This window comes from Ornithodoros turicata, unplaced genomic scaffold (genome assembly GCF_037126465.1).
Source record: "Ornithodoros turicata isolate Travis unplaced genomic scaffold, ASM3712646v1 Chromosome45, whole genome shotgun sequence".
NCBI classification, from domain to species: Eukaryota; Metazoa; Arthropoda; class Arachnida; order Ixodida; family Argasidae; genus Ornithodoros; species Ornithodoros turicata.
The window spans coordinates 360000-377386 of record NW_026999376.1 but is presented as its reverse complement, the minus strand read 5'-3'; the positions used below and the strand labels follow the sequence as shown (position 1 = coordinate 377386).

The 17387-nt window shown below is 45.5% G+C and overlaps 1 protein-coding gene across 1 annotated transcript in view; it reads left to right on the top strand.

The window, feature by feature from the left end:
- The window catches only part of LOC135374161 (piezo-type mechanosensitive ion channel component-like), a 77453-nt gene that overhangs the window by 10095 nt on the left and 49971 nt on the right, over positions 1-17387 (top strand). Inside the window, exons 3-6 of the mRNA XM_064607175.1 lie at positions 706-874; positions 5920-6105; positions 11021-11078; positions 12246-12366. Coding sequence (XP_064463245.1) covers positions 706-874; positions 5920-6105; positions 11021-11078; positions 12246-12366 — 534 coding nt within the window. The remainder of the gene's footprint in view (positions 1-705; positions 875-5919; positions 6106-11020; positions 11079-12245; positions 12367-17387) is intronic.

Genomic DNA, 17387 nt, shown 5'->3' with positions numbered 1-17387 from the left:
AAGTTTTGCTTTTTTTTTCAACTGCACGGTGCACTCAGCACATGCTTATTACTGTGATACCTGAACACCATGCTCGAGAGGAACCCCAAAAAACCCCAAAGTCCAGCATCGAGTGATCGAGAGAGTTACGGGAGCGCCGAAGAAGATTAGCGGCGGAGGCAAATTCGACCGCCGGCGCGCACAGTCAGCCCTTATCCTCTAGTTATATGTATTTGTATTTGTTTCTCCAAAATCCCGCAAAGGAGCAAAGGAACCGGAGATCGTCACGTTTTCACGTAAAACACTACGGGTCGGACACGACTCATCCGCCTCAATCTTTTTTTTTTCTTTTTGCCTGTTTGTTTTCTTGAGCAATTTCAGAATTTTGCGGTGATATCCAACAGCTCCCCTACAACCTGTTTTTAGCGCCGACTTTCTGTACTGAAGCTTTCGCACTGCATGTGTCTCTTGATTGTGTTCAAACGAGAAGTGGTGATCAAGTTTGGTGTACAGCTAAAGATATGGAATACCGACACAGTGTCGTGCAACACGTCGTCATTAATTCCAAACAGTTGGCGTTCTTCAGTACGAAAATTCAAGAGTCGGGCAAGAAAATTATTTGCTTGCGCCATGGTAAACTAAAAATGACGATACAAACAATTTCAATGGTTTTACTTATAACAGCTGCGTTAATGCCATACGCTTTAGCCCTTGTTGTTTTCTCAGTGGAGCATCTTCAACTGACGGTAGCGGCCTGCCAGCTCTTCGCGTTTTCGCAAGAACGCTCCCAGATCATATCCCACTACGGAGGTTCTAACGCAGAGATCCACGACAAGCATGGACGTTTCATAGGAAGCTCACCCAACCCCGTCCCGGACTTCGTCACCTACGCCAAGTGAGTTACACATAATCTGGCGTATTTTTTACGCGTGAAAGGTATAGCTGAAGAAAATGGACGAAACGCCAAAATAGACGGGTCATGAAGATAATAAGAACAATTGAGTATTGTCATCCGAATATCGTTCATCGTATCCATCGTATCCATCCGAATATCGAATATCGTGCATTCTTTAAGTATTTTTTAGCTAACATTTTCGAAACACAATCAGGTATTTATAACATGCTGCATAATAAGGGGTACGAACAGGGGTGGATCTAAGGGGGAGAGGTTCGGATGTCCCGACCCCATCAATTGCTGTCGTTACATAGAGTCTCAAATGACCTTTGTATGTGTAACAGCATGTTGTCCTAGGCAGGTCTCCACCCCTACCTCAGAGAAATCCCGGATCCGCCTGTGGTTCAAAACAGGGGCGCATACACTCTTAAAAATGAACTTCACCACATAACACGCCCCTAGCCAACCATCACCCCGAATGACAACGTTCTCGCCCTAGATTTGTTGAAAACGGGAGGAGGAGCCTATTTTGTGCCCATTATGCACGGCACAAAATAGGCTCCTCCTCCCGTTTTCAACAAATCTAGGGCGAGAACGTTGTCATTCGGGGTGATGGTTGGCTAGGAGCGTGCTATGTGGTGAAGTTCATTTTTAAGAGTGTAGGTGTGGGGCACATAATATGTCCCACATAGGCGCCTCCTCCCATTTTCAACAAATCAATGCACAGAATGATATCATTCGGAATGATGGTTGGCCAGGAGCGTGCTATGTGGTGAAGATCTGTTTTAACAGTGTACAGTAGTCAGTTGCAAAACTAGTGTGAGCGTGCCGAAGCAGGGTATCGGAGCGAATGGAAAACCGGAACCGAAAACCGAAAAAAAACGCTGTTTTGGTGCGAACCGGAACGGAATCGAAACCGTATACACTTTTTCGCTCAGGAGGGAAACCAAAACATTAATTGAACGGTTTTCGGTCCAAGAAAAAACTTCGCGGTTGGACTACGAGTAGGCGAATGAAACTGTCGTCCTGTGTTCTGAAGTCATGTGATATACTAGATACTTTACAAGGGTTACGGTTACGGTGCAATGTATGTCGCTATGCTATGACCCTTAGGCTCCATTGTAACGTTTTATCGTTCGCGCACTATGATTTAGATGTACATGTGACCGGTTGTGACACTCTACCAATGCGGGGTAGTGTTCGTTTTAATTTCATGCCCAATTCAATTTCAATTTCTGCCCAAACTCTTCTCAACTGAACAGCGACCCAAGGAGGTTGCGAAACGGCTTCTCTGTTGGAAATGTCACGCAACGTGTCTCTTGTTTGAGAGCAGCGAAGTTGAATACATTCACGTATCCACGAGGCAAGCGCGTGCGATGTGGCGCCAGTGTTGCCAACATTTTAGACGAATGATCCGTCAAGGTAGCCAACCGATTCCGACAGAATTCGCTACACCTTGCGAAGAAGCCGCTAAAATCCGCTAAACGCTGAAAAGTGCCTGAACATGTTGAGATTTATGTAGATTGCACCTATATTTATGGTGTTCAGGAGATTGTTTTGCATTCTCGTTCATTTCTTCTTTACGACGTTCCTGGCAACTTCGGGAGAAAGGTCGTACTCGAAGCAGCTCTTCCCATGCCGTCTCAAGCCTGAACGGATTGCTAGGATGGCTTCGACCACGTCTCACTATATTTTATTGCGCAACTTATTATTTATCAAGTTCAGCTAGCTGAAGGTGCGATGAACAACAACAATAAATGAAGAAGTGATGATGGCATGGGGTGCGATGAAGATCCTTTTTGAAGTGCGGAAAAGGCGCGTTCTTCATGATAGCTGAACATTTGGACCAATGCATCTTATATTCCTTTGCCACAGCACAGGATGGTCGGTGGTCAACACTGAACTGTGTTCAGAAATAAAAAGCGCTGTCCTCTACCTTGACCCCCATGCGCTGGATCGACTTTCCTCGGGGCGATGCGACGTGTCTGTTGACGGGACGCGAAACGTCCCAGTGCCTTTCTGTGCTTTGCGCTGTCTCTGGTGCCTTCAAGTCTGAGTACTTCGCACCCAGCACACAGCCACAGAACCGGCACTCCATCGTCACTGTCCCGTCTGCCGCCGTACTGCACCGTAGCCATGCAGTAGCAATGCAGGGCAATAGCAATGCAAGGGTCCCGAAGCCATTCTTTGCGAAATTTTTTTTATTGTAACCCATTTTTGACATTTCAGGGCACACTGCCACAGACGCTGGTGAAACAGAGAAACTAACCCATGGGAACGGCAATCGGCCGACTTTGTGGGCTGCTACAAGGGGCAGCAAGATGTCGTTGCGCATACAAACTTTAATTCGTGTTCTGGCGCAAAATTTTCCTCCCTCGCAGGCTATATGTCGTCATCTCCCCTTGTAAACAATGCTGTGCTGGGTGACAGCAACATTTAAGACATTATATTAAGGTCATTTAGTAGTTAGGGCCTTAATTTCGCGCCTTAAGGACAGAGCAAAATCACTTCTGCCGCGCGAGTATAGCAGCAGATTACGGCTCTAACTCTACTATATCAGGCCTTAAATGTTGTCGTCTGACAGTGGTATTGGTGGTGTGTGTGTTCTCCAAAAAGATAGAAGAGATTCATGAAGACACGGACACGGTGTGTCGTCTTCTGTGTCCGTGTGTCTTGGTGGTCTTCATGGATCTGTACCAGCTAGCCTGCGTCCTTTCCCTTGTTTCATAAAAGAAAGGTTCTTAAAAGTGAAGGAAAGAGAGCGAATCGAAAGTGAGGTCCTTGCGCGAACTGCTGTCAGATAGTCAAATTTCAGGTGACTGGTTTCGGTTCGATAAGTAGCATATTCTAGAGGATAAATTGATTTTTCGGGCTTTTCAGCGAAAATGTAGCGAAAGTCTGAATCCGCTAGGATCCGCTCAACTCAGGCATGACACCGCCAGAAAGTCCGCTAGCCGCTAAACAAATAATTTTCCCGCTAGATGCAAGCCGAATCCGCCAGATCTGGCGGGAAATCCGCTAAATTGGCAACACTGTGTGGCGCCTCTTTCGTGGACAGGCAGGGCACGAAGAAAAGAAAACGGAGCCGTCGAGCGCGTTTGTGACTGTGAGTGAAGGTGTTCCTTGATTTGCGTCGTACTTGTGCGGTAGTGCTTGCTGGCGAGGAAGGAGCAACAGGCCTTCGGATGGGACGCGATCGCACCAATCCAGCAAGAAAGTACTTTACGTACGACATCACGACAAACAAGTCCGTCTGTATCAAGAGCTTCAAGAAAGGAGAAAGACTATTTGAACAGACCGTCACCTACAGGAACCAGGAGCTACCAATTTCGCAGCTATTAATATTAAATACCATGTATGGGGAATAAACGGGTTTACATTCTGACATTGATTTTTTTCTTCTGGGAATAAATATGCCCACCAAAAGTGGAACCGGTTAAAACCGGTATGAACCGTTAATTTTTTGCTCCGGAGCAGAACCGGTACCGGACCGTTTATGATACACTCTTAAAAATGAACTTCACCGCAAGCACGCTCCTAGCCAACCATAATCTCGAATGATATCGTTATCTGCCCTGATTTGCTGAAAACGGGAGGCGTACGCCTTTTTTGTGACACTTATGCTGTTCATAATTGTCACAAAAAAGGCGTACGCCTCCCGTTTTCAACAAATCAGGGCAGATAACGATATCATTCGAGATTATGGTTGGCTAGGAGCGTGCTATGCGGTGAAGTTCATTTTTAAGAGTGTAGAACCGGAACGAAAACCGGAACGAAAAACGTTTCGGTTCGACACCCTGGCCGGAAGTACATTTCCATCTTTGTGTTGCAACTCCATTGTTAGGAACAGATAAAGAAAGCGCCGTGTCGTAACACGTCGTCCAGTTCTTCGACAGCGATGTGTCTGTCCTGGGGATAAAAAATGCACCTCCAACAGATTCGGCCGTTACAGCCTACGACCAAGTCGTGGCGTTTGTCTGCAGACATGCAGACTCGTGCAGAATGACTCGCCCATCATACACATCAAGTGATATGCTGACCCTACGATTATTCCTTCGTCCGGTTGTTTCACCCCCTTAGCTCACAAGTTAACGGGTGGCCAAACTTTGCTCGCCCGTGGTGCAAACGTAAATCCAGTGATGGCCAGTAGTTAACTACTTGTAGTTAATCTACCTGATTATAGTTAAAAAGTAGTTATCAACTACTTGTAGAAATGTAGTGGCAACTATAGTAGTTAAATTACTATTTCGAGTAGTTAACTACAGTAGTTAGGTTACTGCAGGCGCCAACTACTTCCGATTTTGCCGCAAGCTTTACGGCACGATTGTGTCTCCGACTTCTACCTTGAGCTACTTGTTGGATGAGAATGGAGGTGCAGAACAATTGTGTCGTGCATGTGTACTAAATCTCCAGTTTTATCACTGCTTGTGATTCATGTTTAGGTGTCCAAGAACACTATAGAATGGGATTGGTGTTGATGGACAATGTTAAGTAGATATACATGTAGTTAAAATACATTGCAGTAGGTAAAGAAGTAGTTTTAACTACCTCCCCTGAAGAGTAGTTGAACTACTAGTTAAACTACTCCATCGCGAAGCAGTTAGTAGTTATAGTTAAAGTACTGTAGAAGTCGTTAGCGGCTACCACAGCGTAAATGTGTGGGCTATTTTTTTATAAGTTGTCGAATTGCTTGCACGTGCCAAGCGGAGATCGGAGAATATACAGAGAGAACACGTGGGCTACATCACCCGCAGCAAAAATATCTGAATTGTTGTTGTATTCGCGCCATATTGCAAATGGTGCATAAAACAACAACTATTTTTTTCGCCGGTGTATTCTGGTCAAAAAGCTACTTCTTTGAACTGGTGTTTTGAATCCCTTAAAAAGGCGCGTTTTGTATGATGCACCATTTGCAGCAGTGTTCTCATAGAATACACTGTTGCGAAATATGTCGTATAGAAAACACCCTTCTTTCAGGGTGTGAAAGTGACACCAAAAGGGTGTAAGACTGCAATATTTCAAACCTCCATCGTTTCATCTTTCAGGTCGTACTTGTCAGTTGTCCAGTCCGGTCTGTTTTTCTCCTCCTATTGGATGACGTTGGCGGTGATGTTTCTGGCAGGCACTAGTCGAGTCTCCATTTTTGCCATGGGCTATGTCTTGGGATGTTTCGCCTTCCTTTGGAGTGGGGACGATTTTTTCCTGAGGCCTATGAATACATTGCTCAAGAAGTAAGTTACAAGCATTTTTAATGTGTGCCGCTACTACCGCAAGCAAGTCAACTACAACGTGAGCTAAATGATTTTTTTTTCGGGGTGGCAACTTTCACTTTGACGCATGTTCCCGTTTCACTTTACATTTTTCTATTTTTCACGCCTGCAGCTGTGCGAAAAGCTACATGTGAGATACACATGATCAGTCTGCTCTATTTGCATATTGCGAGGACCCCTAATCTGGTAGGGATAGGACGAGCTCACGATCGTGCGTATTTTGCGCTTTTGTATCATGCACTATCGATATCATAGATTCGTCAGCAACGGCCTACCAAATAAACCAATACAGATAGACTAGTGAGTATGGCATAGATGCAGGCAGGCCGGAGGAAAAACTCCATAATATGAAGCGCTTGAGTCTGGGTACAGCTAGAGGGACAGGACGAACGCACGACTGAAACCAGCGAGAGTTTTACAAACAGTTGCAACTTGTGCTGGGTTGAGTTGAACACATGTTTACCGGCGCCTTCGCCTTTGCTGAGTCTAACACAAACGTATCAGGACCGAGAGAAAGAGTCACATTTTTTACGTGAGGTGAAGAAGGTGTTTGAAAGTCATAAACAGCTCGCCACGAGAATATACGAGTAGTTCGGGGCAGCAACTTTCGTCGTGAACTACCTTCTCCTAAACAGGTCAAAATGAGTCGTAGAGCACTCTGGGAAAGGACCTTAAATATCGTACACGAAGGGATTTTTCGAAGTGTTTGCTAGAAGGATAAAGCCTCGAAGGCTCTCGTTTTGGTCCCGAATGTCTGCAGGTATTGAGGACATGATAACCCCCCCCCCCCCACCTATGCGCCTGCCATCCACGACTGGTTCCTCTGCCTTTTTAAGGCCTGGAGGTACACTCTTAAAAATGAACTTCACCGCATAGCACGCTCTTAGCCAACCATTATCTCGAATGATATCGCTATGTGCCCCGATTTGGTCAAAGTGGTAGGAGTACGCCTTTTCTGTGACACTTATGCGGTTCATAATTGTCACAAAAATGGCGTACGCCTCCCGTTTTCAACAAATCAGGGCAGATAACGATATCATTCGAGATGATGGTTGGCTAGGAGCGTGCTATTGCTGTGAAGTTCATTTTTAAGAGTGTACAATAAGTAAAATGTAATCTCGAAGTAGAAGAACTGCAATGCCCTAGTTCGCGGACTGTAACCAACAGGACACAAGTAGGACTAGCCGAGTAGGCTTCAAACGTCGGCGGCACAAACACGTAATCCGCCAACGCCAAGAAACAATGAAATCGAAGAGCTCAATCAGCACATTTTTTCTGAGTTGTTTCAGTTCATTGTAGTCAAAAGGTTGGCTTGCATGTTTGCAAGACGTGAAATATCTGGGAAACAACGTCTTTCACGCAGAGTTGTACATGTTACTCAAAACAAGTAATTGATTACAATTACTGTTACTACTGCGCGAAAGGTGATCATTTGCCGTTACAAATTAATATATCAAAAATGTAATACGGTACCGATACAAAATGTAACGCGTTACTTTTCCCGTTACTTTGAAATTGTGAGCCATACCAAAGTGAACAAGCCTGTGCAAGTGAATGCAACCATACACCTCTCGTTGCAAATTCTAATATGAGACACCAACATACATGATAAGTGAAATTCACAAATACATTTGAAAGCAACATACAAAACACATACACGCGTTTATTACAGATTTATATACAGGTTTACATATATATGTACACAACAGTGTTATCTGCGAACGACTTAGGTTTATATATGTATGTACATATACGCGTGACTAATACGTGGACCAATACGTGCTGACTAGTCTATGACTCAAATCTACATGCTCTAAGCAAGTTATACCGTTGCATGTCTTCCAACTATCTAATATATACATCCATCTAATCACTCGCACGTATTGCAGCCATTGAGTTTCAGCATTAGTTGCCGCTCAAAGTTTTCGTCCGTCAGTTTAGCGCGCTTACGTGTCAAAATGTCCGCTGCGATGCTAATGCGTGGTTCACACTACAACTTCTCTCCGTTGCGGTTACGGTGCGGACCCAGTGCGGAGGCGGCCGTCGTACGACACGCTGTTCAGACATATGCGTTCTTGATACGTCAAACGCTTGTGGTTGACCAATCACGTCTCCACTCCACCACGTCTCCATTCCACAGGCAGCCATGAACGGGCAACGTGATGTGGTCGGCGAAACTTTGAACCTCTGAATGAATCTCTGTACTCGGCTCGGCGTGGGTCGTAGAGCCACGGGTATTTCTCGACCTCTGAAATTAGAGCTTCTTGTTTTGCTAACGTGCTTTCACCGGAGGCAGCCATGTTGGAAAAGCACGCGACAGCACAGCAGTGATGCGCTGGCGCGGAGCGCGTTCGGTCATTGGTCAGCTGCATCTCCGCAGGTAGCCCGTACCGCATGGACTTCGGTCGAGCTCAACTCTTGCGGTGCGTGTGCTTTTCGGAGTGTCGTGCTTCGTTGTCATGACAACCGTGTCGCGCCGCATCCGTAACGCATGAAAATGCAACAGTGTGAACCAGGCATAAGGATCCTTTCCACGGCCGCGCGCCAGGGAGGCGCCGTGTTGTATCCGCTTCGTTTTGGGTGCGTTCCAAAACAAACCCTCGAGTCGAGTAGGTCGCGTCACCGAGTTGTACCATGTGACCACAGAGTACGCGCCGGGTCGAGTAGCTTTGGGAACGCATGGGGGACTCCGACCGAGTTAAGATGGAAGCCGGTGTTGTCACCGCTCTCATCTCTTAGATTTATTTTACAGAGACGACGATAACGACGACGAGGGGGGGGGGGATATATTTATTAGACGAAACGGGGAAAAAAAACGGGGGAAAGGTCAGCCAAACGGGACGTGGGCTTGCTATTCCGGAAATAAATAAATAAAATTAAGAAATAACTAAAAAGAAAAGAATCAAAGAAAGAAAGAAATAAGAAGGAATGACAAATAAATAAATAAAGAACATTAAGAAATATGAAATGGACGACGACTGGGAATGTATTGTGAGTTGTCTACAGCAGTCACCATGTCCCGTCAGACATAGTTGAACTCTGTCTCCTCTTGTCGACCCAGTGGGCATTTGGCTTTTTCAGCACTTTGTGTATGTAGTGGCTTACTGTACAGTTACATTCAGAAATTGCTTGTATGGTAGTATTTCTTCCAAGGCACTGCAGAATTGTTTTTAAGCCCCTCTATTGGAGAATGAAAGGGAAAAGCAGCTGACATTGTCGTCATTTATTCGTTAATTTTTTCGTGGGGTGGAAGTTTTCACGTACCACTAGCTACCCCAAATGCAGGAAGTGGATACATCCCGTTGCATTTGGTAGTCAAAAGAAATAAAAATGTTAACATCATGACGACAGAAGATGAAAAATACAAAAGGTGGAAGCTGCTGGTTGGAATCCTAGAACTGAGGTAGTGGTGCGGGCGTGGTTTGAGTGACGGAAATATGCGGCGTCGGTGTCGAATGTGAGCTGAACGGCTGAAAAAAAAAAAAAAAAAAAAAGGTAATCAGAGCGCGATGAAGCGGTTCTGATAGTACACGTATCGCGAAGCGCGCAAAAGCCTCCTGTTTCATTCATCGTGAGAGAAGTCTGAGCTTGGGCGAAAAGATGGGAAATTCGTGACACAGTTCGGCCGTGTTGTCCCTTCCTTCCACAGTTCAGAAAGTTCTTCCAAGAAAGTTCTTCCAAGTTCCACCTTAGCATTTGTCCACCAGCTAGCCTGCGCCTATGGTACCTGTTTCACAACCTGTTCACACGAACCTGAAACCTGTTCACACGAACTTACCGACAAACCATCTTACAACTGTGAAGGTAAAGGAAAAAAGTAATATCCCATTTAAAATGCCATTTCCGGCACACGCACACAATAATAATAATAATAATAATAATAATAATAATAATAATAATAATAATAATAATAATAATAATGCTGGTCAGTAGGAGCTGTACCTTTACAAGGACCACGCGGCTACAAGGCAATGAAACAAATAAACGTTGCAGGGCAGCTGTTAGTGAACAGAAGCTAAATAGATAATGGAAAAGTAACGCACATAAAGACAAGATAGAAAAGTGCGCCAGCGAGGCTCACCTTGTCCTGGAAAATGTATCCGGCTCACATGTCTTTAGGCCTTCGCCTGGTCCTCAAAAACCATGTCGCACAATCCGCATCGGAAGAGTGTTGCTATTTCGGTGTCCAGTTGTCTATTGATAACCCGTCGTGGAGGCCGAGGCTTTTCGACAACCACACGTTCAGCTGGTTTCGATACCCCGTGTTCGCGGAAAAGAGCAGACGACAAAAGCATGACGTCATTTCTCGAGCGAACCTCCCCTGACAGGCATTTCCAGGAGAGTTGAATCCAGTTAACTTTCTGCACTCTAAAAACTGAACTTCACCTCATAGCACGCTCTGCGCCAACCATTGCCACGAATGATAGGGTTATCATTTCTGATTCGAAGAGAGAGGGAGGCGTACGCCTTTTTGTGTCAATTTGGATATACGATAATTGACACAAAAAGGCGTGCGCCTCCCTGTCTCCTCGAATCAGAAGCGATAACCCTATCATTCGTGGCAATGGTTGGCGCAGAGCGTGCTATGCAGTGAAGTTCAGTTTTTAGAGTGTGGTTACTCCACCTTGTTTTGGAACGAGGGTAGTGACGTCATCGAGTTACTCGACCCGGTTTTGGAACCGCGCTTCGGGTAGAGAGCTACTCGAGGGTTGACTCGAGAGTTGACTCGAGTGTGACTGGAAGTGAGTTGAAGTGAGTGAGTGAGTTGACTCGAGTGTGACTCACTATTCCCTTAAAGGCTGCACTATGTGTAAATAAATAAATAAACAAACGTGTATGAGTTCCTATGCTCACTCTTATTCTCGCCCTTTTGTAGCTGGAACTTGCTGCTGACGTACAATGTTGCGGTCATCTTCCTCAAGAACGTGGTCCAGGTAAGAATAAGGAGTGCACTCGGCACTCAAAGGCACTGAAAGCTAGCATTCTGGCGTAATGTGCGCTGACAGAGATGAAAGACTTACAAAAGATGCAGATTATAACGCTACAGTTACCGAATATATTAGTGAGTAGACTCGGTCTTTCTTCCCTCCCTCGATTTTCTCGATCTTCAGCAGAGATGGACATAGCCGTTGGAATAAATGACCCTGTACGCGCACTGATTACCATTAAAGAACCTCGTAGCGTAACAACGGGCATACTAGCAGCACCAGAAGACGTGACGTGAAAGAAAGCACAACACATTCGCTGCACTCCACTTCCTCGAGTGCGCATGTAGTTAGGTCGTATACTACCATGGGCGCCATCACGCGGGGCCAAGGGGGGGGGGGAGGAGTGCTTTGCCCCCCTTGCTTTCAGAAACGAAGTGTGTCTGAGCAAAGGGAATGTACACTCTTAGAAGTGAACTTCACCACATAGCACGCTCTTAGCCAACCATCACCCCGAATGACAACGTTCTCGCTCTAGGTTTGTTGAAAACGAGAGGAGGAGCCTATTTTGTGCCGTGCATAATGGCACAAAATAGGCTCCTCCTCCCGTTTTCAACAAATCAGGGGCGAGAACGTTGTCATTCGGGATGATGGTTGGCTAGGAGCGTGCTATGTGGTGAAGTTCATTTCTAAGAGTGTAGTTTCGTGCGCTGTTGACGCACCACCACCCCAAATACCCCCCGAAAAAAAACTCCCGGCGCTCCTGTAGACTATACACTCTTAAAAATGAACTTCACCGCATAGCACGCTCCTAGCCAACCATAATCTCGAATGATATCGTTATCTGCCCTGATTTGTTGAAAAGGGTAGGCGTACGCCTTTTTTGTGACAATTATGAACAGCATAAGTGTCACAAAAAAGGCGTACGCCACCCGTTTTCAACAAATCAGGGCAGATAACGATATCATTCGAGATTATGGTTGGCTAGGAGCGTGCTATGCGGTGAAGTTCATTTTTAAGAGTGTACTGGCATCGAACATTTCAAATAGCCTATGCATCCGCGCGTACTGCGCAGGTGTAAGCTGTTAGTTAAGTCTCTGTACTATCTGGAATTCTGCATAATTTGTTCGCGATAAGACACGATGCACAAATTATAACACGCCCTGCTTCACACAGGTCGCAGGATGCATCTTCCAGGACTATTTCCTCAAGTACTCCTGCTGGATGGTTCATCTGCTCGGTATAGTGTGTTTGAACAGTGACCATCATGCGGATCAGCCAAGCGGGGCATCAAACGGTTAGTAATTACACGGATGAATCCTTAAAATTCGGCATTCGGTGAGAAACACATAAATGTTGCGAAAGCTTGCTGCCCTTGGTAACGATTACAACGAAGCTTCTTCTTCTAGCAATTGTTAACCGCTGAAGAATTTTGCTCCCTGTGCAACCTTATTTATTTACATCTAACCCGCTCGTACCATTTTCGTTAAGCCTAAAGGTGGCACGAAAAATCACGTTTAAAGCCACTGATACTAAAAATGGACAGGACAGAAAAATGGACACAAGGAGTGACGTGTGCTCGCACTTTATTTCCTTAGCTCCTGCACAAAATTAAACAGACCTCACAGCCATCTGTTCATCACACACATCACATCTAGATTCTGATATCTAGATGCAGTTGCAACAATGCCACATCTCCTCGTTCTCGGCGGAAACACCTACTTGCCCGATAAAACGCACTCATCCACGCTGTGAAAGCGAAGACACAGTTTCAATCGTACCTGTGCGCAACATTCGAGCCAGGGTCCTTGACCTGATTCGAGCATATCTGGTGGCGAGGCCAACCGCATAAGCGGTTTAGCAACAACATTTTGTTGTCAAGCGTAATCACTCAAGTCTAATGTGTGACTAATGACTAACTAATGACTAATGTCAGGGTAATGACTCTTAACGGTGGTGATGGTGAAAGGGCTCGCCATTGCCCGCCTCACAGAGGTGGGCAACGTCACGACTGACGCCCTGAGGGAATGTGCGTCCTGGGCCGACTTCTAAGGGAACTGCGCCGACATGTCTGAAAGCGACAAAGGAAGACCTCAGACAGCACAGCCGGCACCGGGATTCGAACCCGGGTACCTCCCAGTCTCGACGTGACATGACCAATGACTCTTGTAACCCCAATCGCCCACGCCAAACAGAACGTGGCCATAACACCCCGCCCGAACCGAACCGTCATTTAGAACGATATCGTTCTATCGCCTGACTTGTTGAAAGGAGTGGCGTACACCCTTAAAAATGAACTTCACCGCATAACACGCTCCTAGCCAACCATAATCTCGAATGACATCGTTATCTGCCTTTATTTGCTGAAAACGGGAGGCGTACGCCTCTTCTGTGACAATTATGAACAGCATAAGTGTCACAAAAAAGGCGTACGCCTCCCGTTTTCAGCAAATCAAGGCAGATAACTATGTCGTTCGCACACTGTTAAAACAGAACTTCACCGCATAGCACGCTCCTAGCCAACCATCATTCCCAATAATATCATTCTGTGTCATGATTTGTTCAAAACAGGGGGGAGGCGCCTATCTGGGACAAGATAATCTGTCCCAGATAGGCGCCTCCTCCCATTTTCAACAAATCAATACACAGAATGATATCATTCGGAATGATGGTTGGCTATGACCGTGCTATGTGGTGAAGTTGTTTTAACAGTGCAATGATGGTTGTCTAGGAGCGTGCTATGCGGTGAAGTTCATTTTTAAGAGTGTACGCCTTGTTTTTTATTGGGATTAATGAAAAATGCAAAGCTTGTTCTGTTACATTTTTAAAGTTCAGCACTTGAATACGCTGATGATTTGTTGACGCCTTAATCACAGGGCACCCTAAAATTTTGCAGATTGTCATGGAAGGTGTTGCGATTTCCAGCAGCAGCTGAAGATCGTACAGTATGTATACAGGGTGTCCCAGAAAACGTGTCATTGAATTATAATAAAAAAACTACGCCACCTAGAATCATGCGGTCAACAGCACTTGTTCTTATTAGGTTTTTGCCACCTCCTAATGTGAATGTCATGTACTCCAAGTTTAATTATGTAAATATTTGTGAACTGAACCCGGAAATTTGCCTAGTAAAGGTCACTTTTTTACCCCACCAATATGAAGAGCGTGCCAAATTCACTCAAATTCATGATAATTCACAGTGATATTCACGAGCTATCCCATCGGAAAAAATAGCCGAATATCATGCTTTTCGGAGCACCGGACCATAGCGCGCGATGCCTTTTTGAGCGCAATCGCTCTCAGTGCGACGAAAGGAGGTTCCGAAGCCAGCCCACAGAGTGATAGTAGAAAAAGTAACAGTTCCTGAAATTGGGAGAGGGAAAGCATTATCCCAGCGAAAGTCGGACGTGATAAGCCGTGCCTGTTTTATCTTTTTCTGCGATCTCGGGCAGGGCTGGGTTTCCAACCTCCTTTCGTCGGACTGACAAAGATTGCGCTGAAAAATTCATCGTGCGCTATTCTGTGCGACCTCCGTAGAGCATGATGTTCGGCTATTTTTTCCGATGGGTTAGCTCCTGAATATCTCTGTCAATTATCATTAATTTGACTAAATTAGACACGCTCTTCACATTGGTGGGGTAAAAAAGTGACCTTTACTAGGCAAATTTCCGACTTAAGCTCGCAAAAATTTACATAATTAAACTTACGTTACGCGACATTCACATGAGGAGGTGGCAAAAACCTAGTAAGAACAAATGACCGCATGACTCTAGGTGGTGCAGTTTTTTATTATAATTCAATGACACGTTTTCTGGGACACCCTGTATGATTGTTTGTGTACGCGCGAGTGTGTTTACGTGTGTCCGTGCGGGTGCGGGTATGTGTTTGTGTGCATGTACATGTGTGTGCACATGTTTGTGTGAGCGTGTGTGCGACCACGTGTGCTTTAGCGTGTGTGTGTGTGTGTGTGAGAGAGAGAGCGTGTGTGAGCATGCAGTGTGTATGTGTTTGCGGGCGTGTCTGCGCGTGCGTGTCTGTGTGTTGGACAGCGCGTGTGCGAGCGCGTGTAGGTGAGTGTGTGTCAGTGTGTACGTCTGTGTGGTGCGCTTGTGCATGTGCGCGAGCGTGATCGCGCGTGTGCGTGTGTGTGGGCGTGCGCGCATGTGTATGTGTGCGTGTGGGAGCGTGTGTCACAGTTGGTTTTGTGCCACGAATACCTTCCTCTCCTGGCATCTTCCAGTGAACAGCTGCCACTGTAAAACAAAACTTCATCGCTTAACATGCTCTGCGCTAACAATTGCGGCTTTTGTGGGACTTCACACGCACCGAAATGCCATAAAGAGGCGTAGCCATCCTGTTTTCAATCAACAACAACAGTAACAACTTTATTTCACGACGATGAATGGCAAATTTTACCGCCAGGGGCGACACTCTACCCTAGTGCTGGTGGTGATTCGAGAGATAAAATGTAATTTTCAATCATTGTACGATACCATTCGGAATGATGGTTAGGTACGAACGTCTTATGCTGTGAATTCCTATTCTAACAGTATACGTATATGTCTGAATACATCCACTCGTAAAACGGATAGGAGTTAATCGAACCGGCTTCATTTCTCGTCACGAGGAACTGATCGACATTAAGACGCCACAGATATTACGTTGCAGCCAGGTAGGATAGAGACTCGGGAATAGGCCTTCTCCCCGCAGATCTCGCTCATCGAGTTTTGTACTATCACCATGTTGCACGTTGGCGGCGATATGGAACCAACATGAGTGTTTTGTCTAACGATGTTATTGATATGATGTCCAGCGACCATGCATGATAGGGCGTAACATTGGCAGATGGGTTATTCCGGGACAAATTATGGAATCGTGCCGTTCGCAAGCATTGAATAATTTGTGTGTGTGTGTGTGTGGGGGGGGGGGGGGTAAGAACACACGCGGTCCTCAGGATGTCCTCAAAGTGTGATCACGTCCTCGTCCGTGATGGGATGAACGGGGGAGGTCCACAGGCTGGCATCATAGGAGCTTCCAGTGATTATCATTTGCGTACATCCTGCGGTCGTCAGCCGGAGGACAAGCACAGGAGAAGTACATCATTTTAATACTGCGTTGTGCATTTTTATACCTGCTAGCAGTAATCAAGTTCCCGAGTTATTTCTCATTACCCAATACCTTCAAAGAAGGAGCGCTGATGCATAAATAAAAAAAAAGTAACGAACAAAGATATAAAATAAAGAGATATACGCGGGAGCAAATACTGACCGTCGGATTTTAAGGGAATCCGTCCATGTGCTGCGTTTGACGTGCAGTAAAATACAGTTTGCTGTATTTTGCTGTATAATGCTAAAATACAGTCAAACCAAAGGAGTAACAAACACGGACACTACCTTGATAGCGATTTAATACTCCAAGGAATTTCTCTCTTCATTGTTGGATATGTGCGAAATCAATTTTTAACTCAGATACCTCACCCTTTGGTTTGACTGAGATGCGAAGAGGACTCCCGAATCTGTTGAAGATCTGAAGATAAGCAACAAGTTGTATCTGTTCTGTCTTGGAAATGAAATGCTGCTGCATCATATGCCTTTCTAAGTGGTTTCGCTGAAATACGCTGAACAAATACAGATGAGAAACCACGAATGGTAGCTGGTGACCGAGGTTGAAAATATATGAAAAACACACACACGCTGACTGGGTGCTGCAAATGTGCCCTCACTTCCCAAAATAAATAATTCACTAAAGTACCTGCTTGCTCCCAGAATTGTACTAGCCGCGTCATTTGGTAGCTCCCATAGGAGGTCCTGAGGATATGACGGGGAGTCTCACTTTGTCACAGTTCTAAAAAATTGAGGACCTGGTAGGGAAGTGTTGAAGATGTTATCCCTGTCCGCTGATGACTTTCCTCGGACGTACCCAGGTGGTCATTGTGTTTTTTTTTTTTGGGGGGGGGGGGGGGGGCTTGCGGTGCGCATAAGCAGTTGCAGAGAACCCAGCTCCAAATGCAGGGAGAAATCTACATCTACAGGGTGTCCCAGAAAACGTGTCATTGAATTATAATAAAAAAACTACGCCACCTAGAATAATGCGGTAAAAGGCATTTGTTCTTACTAGGTTTTTGCCGACTCCTGATGTGAATGTCATGTATCGTAGGTTTAATTTTGTAAATATTTGGGAACTGAACTCTGAAATTTGCCAAGTAAAGGTCACTTTTTTACCATACCAATGTGAAGAGCGTGCCGAATTCGCTCAAGTTCATGATAATTGACAGTGATATTCACGAGCTATCCCATCGCAAAAAATAGCCGAACATCA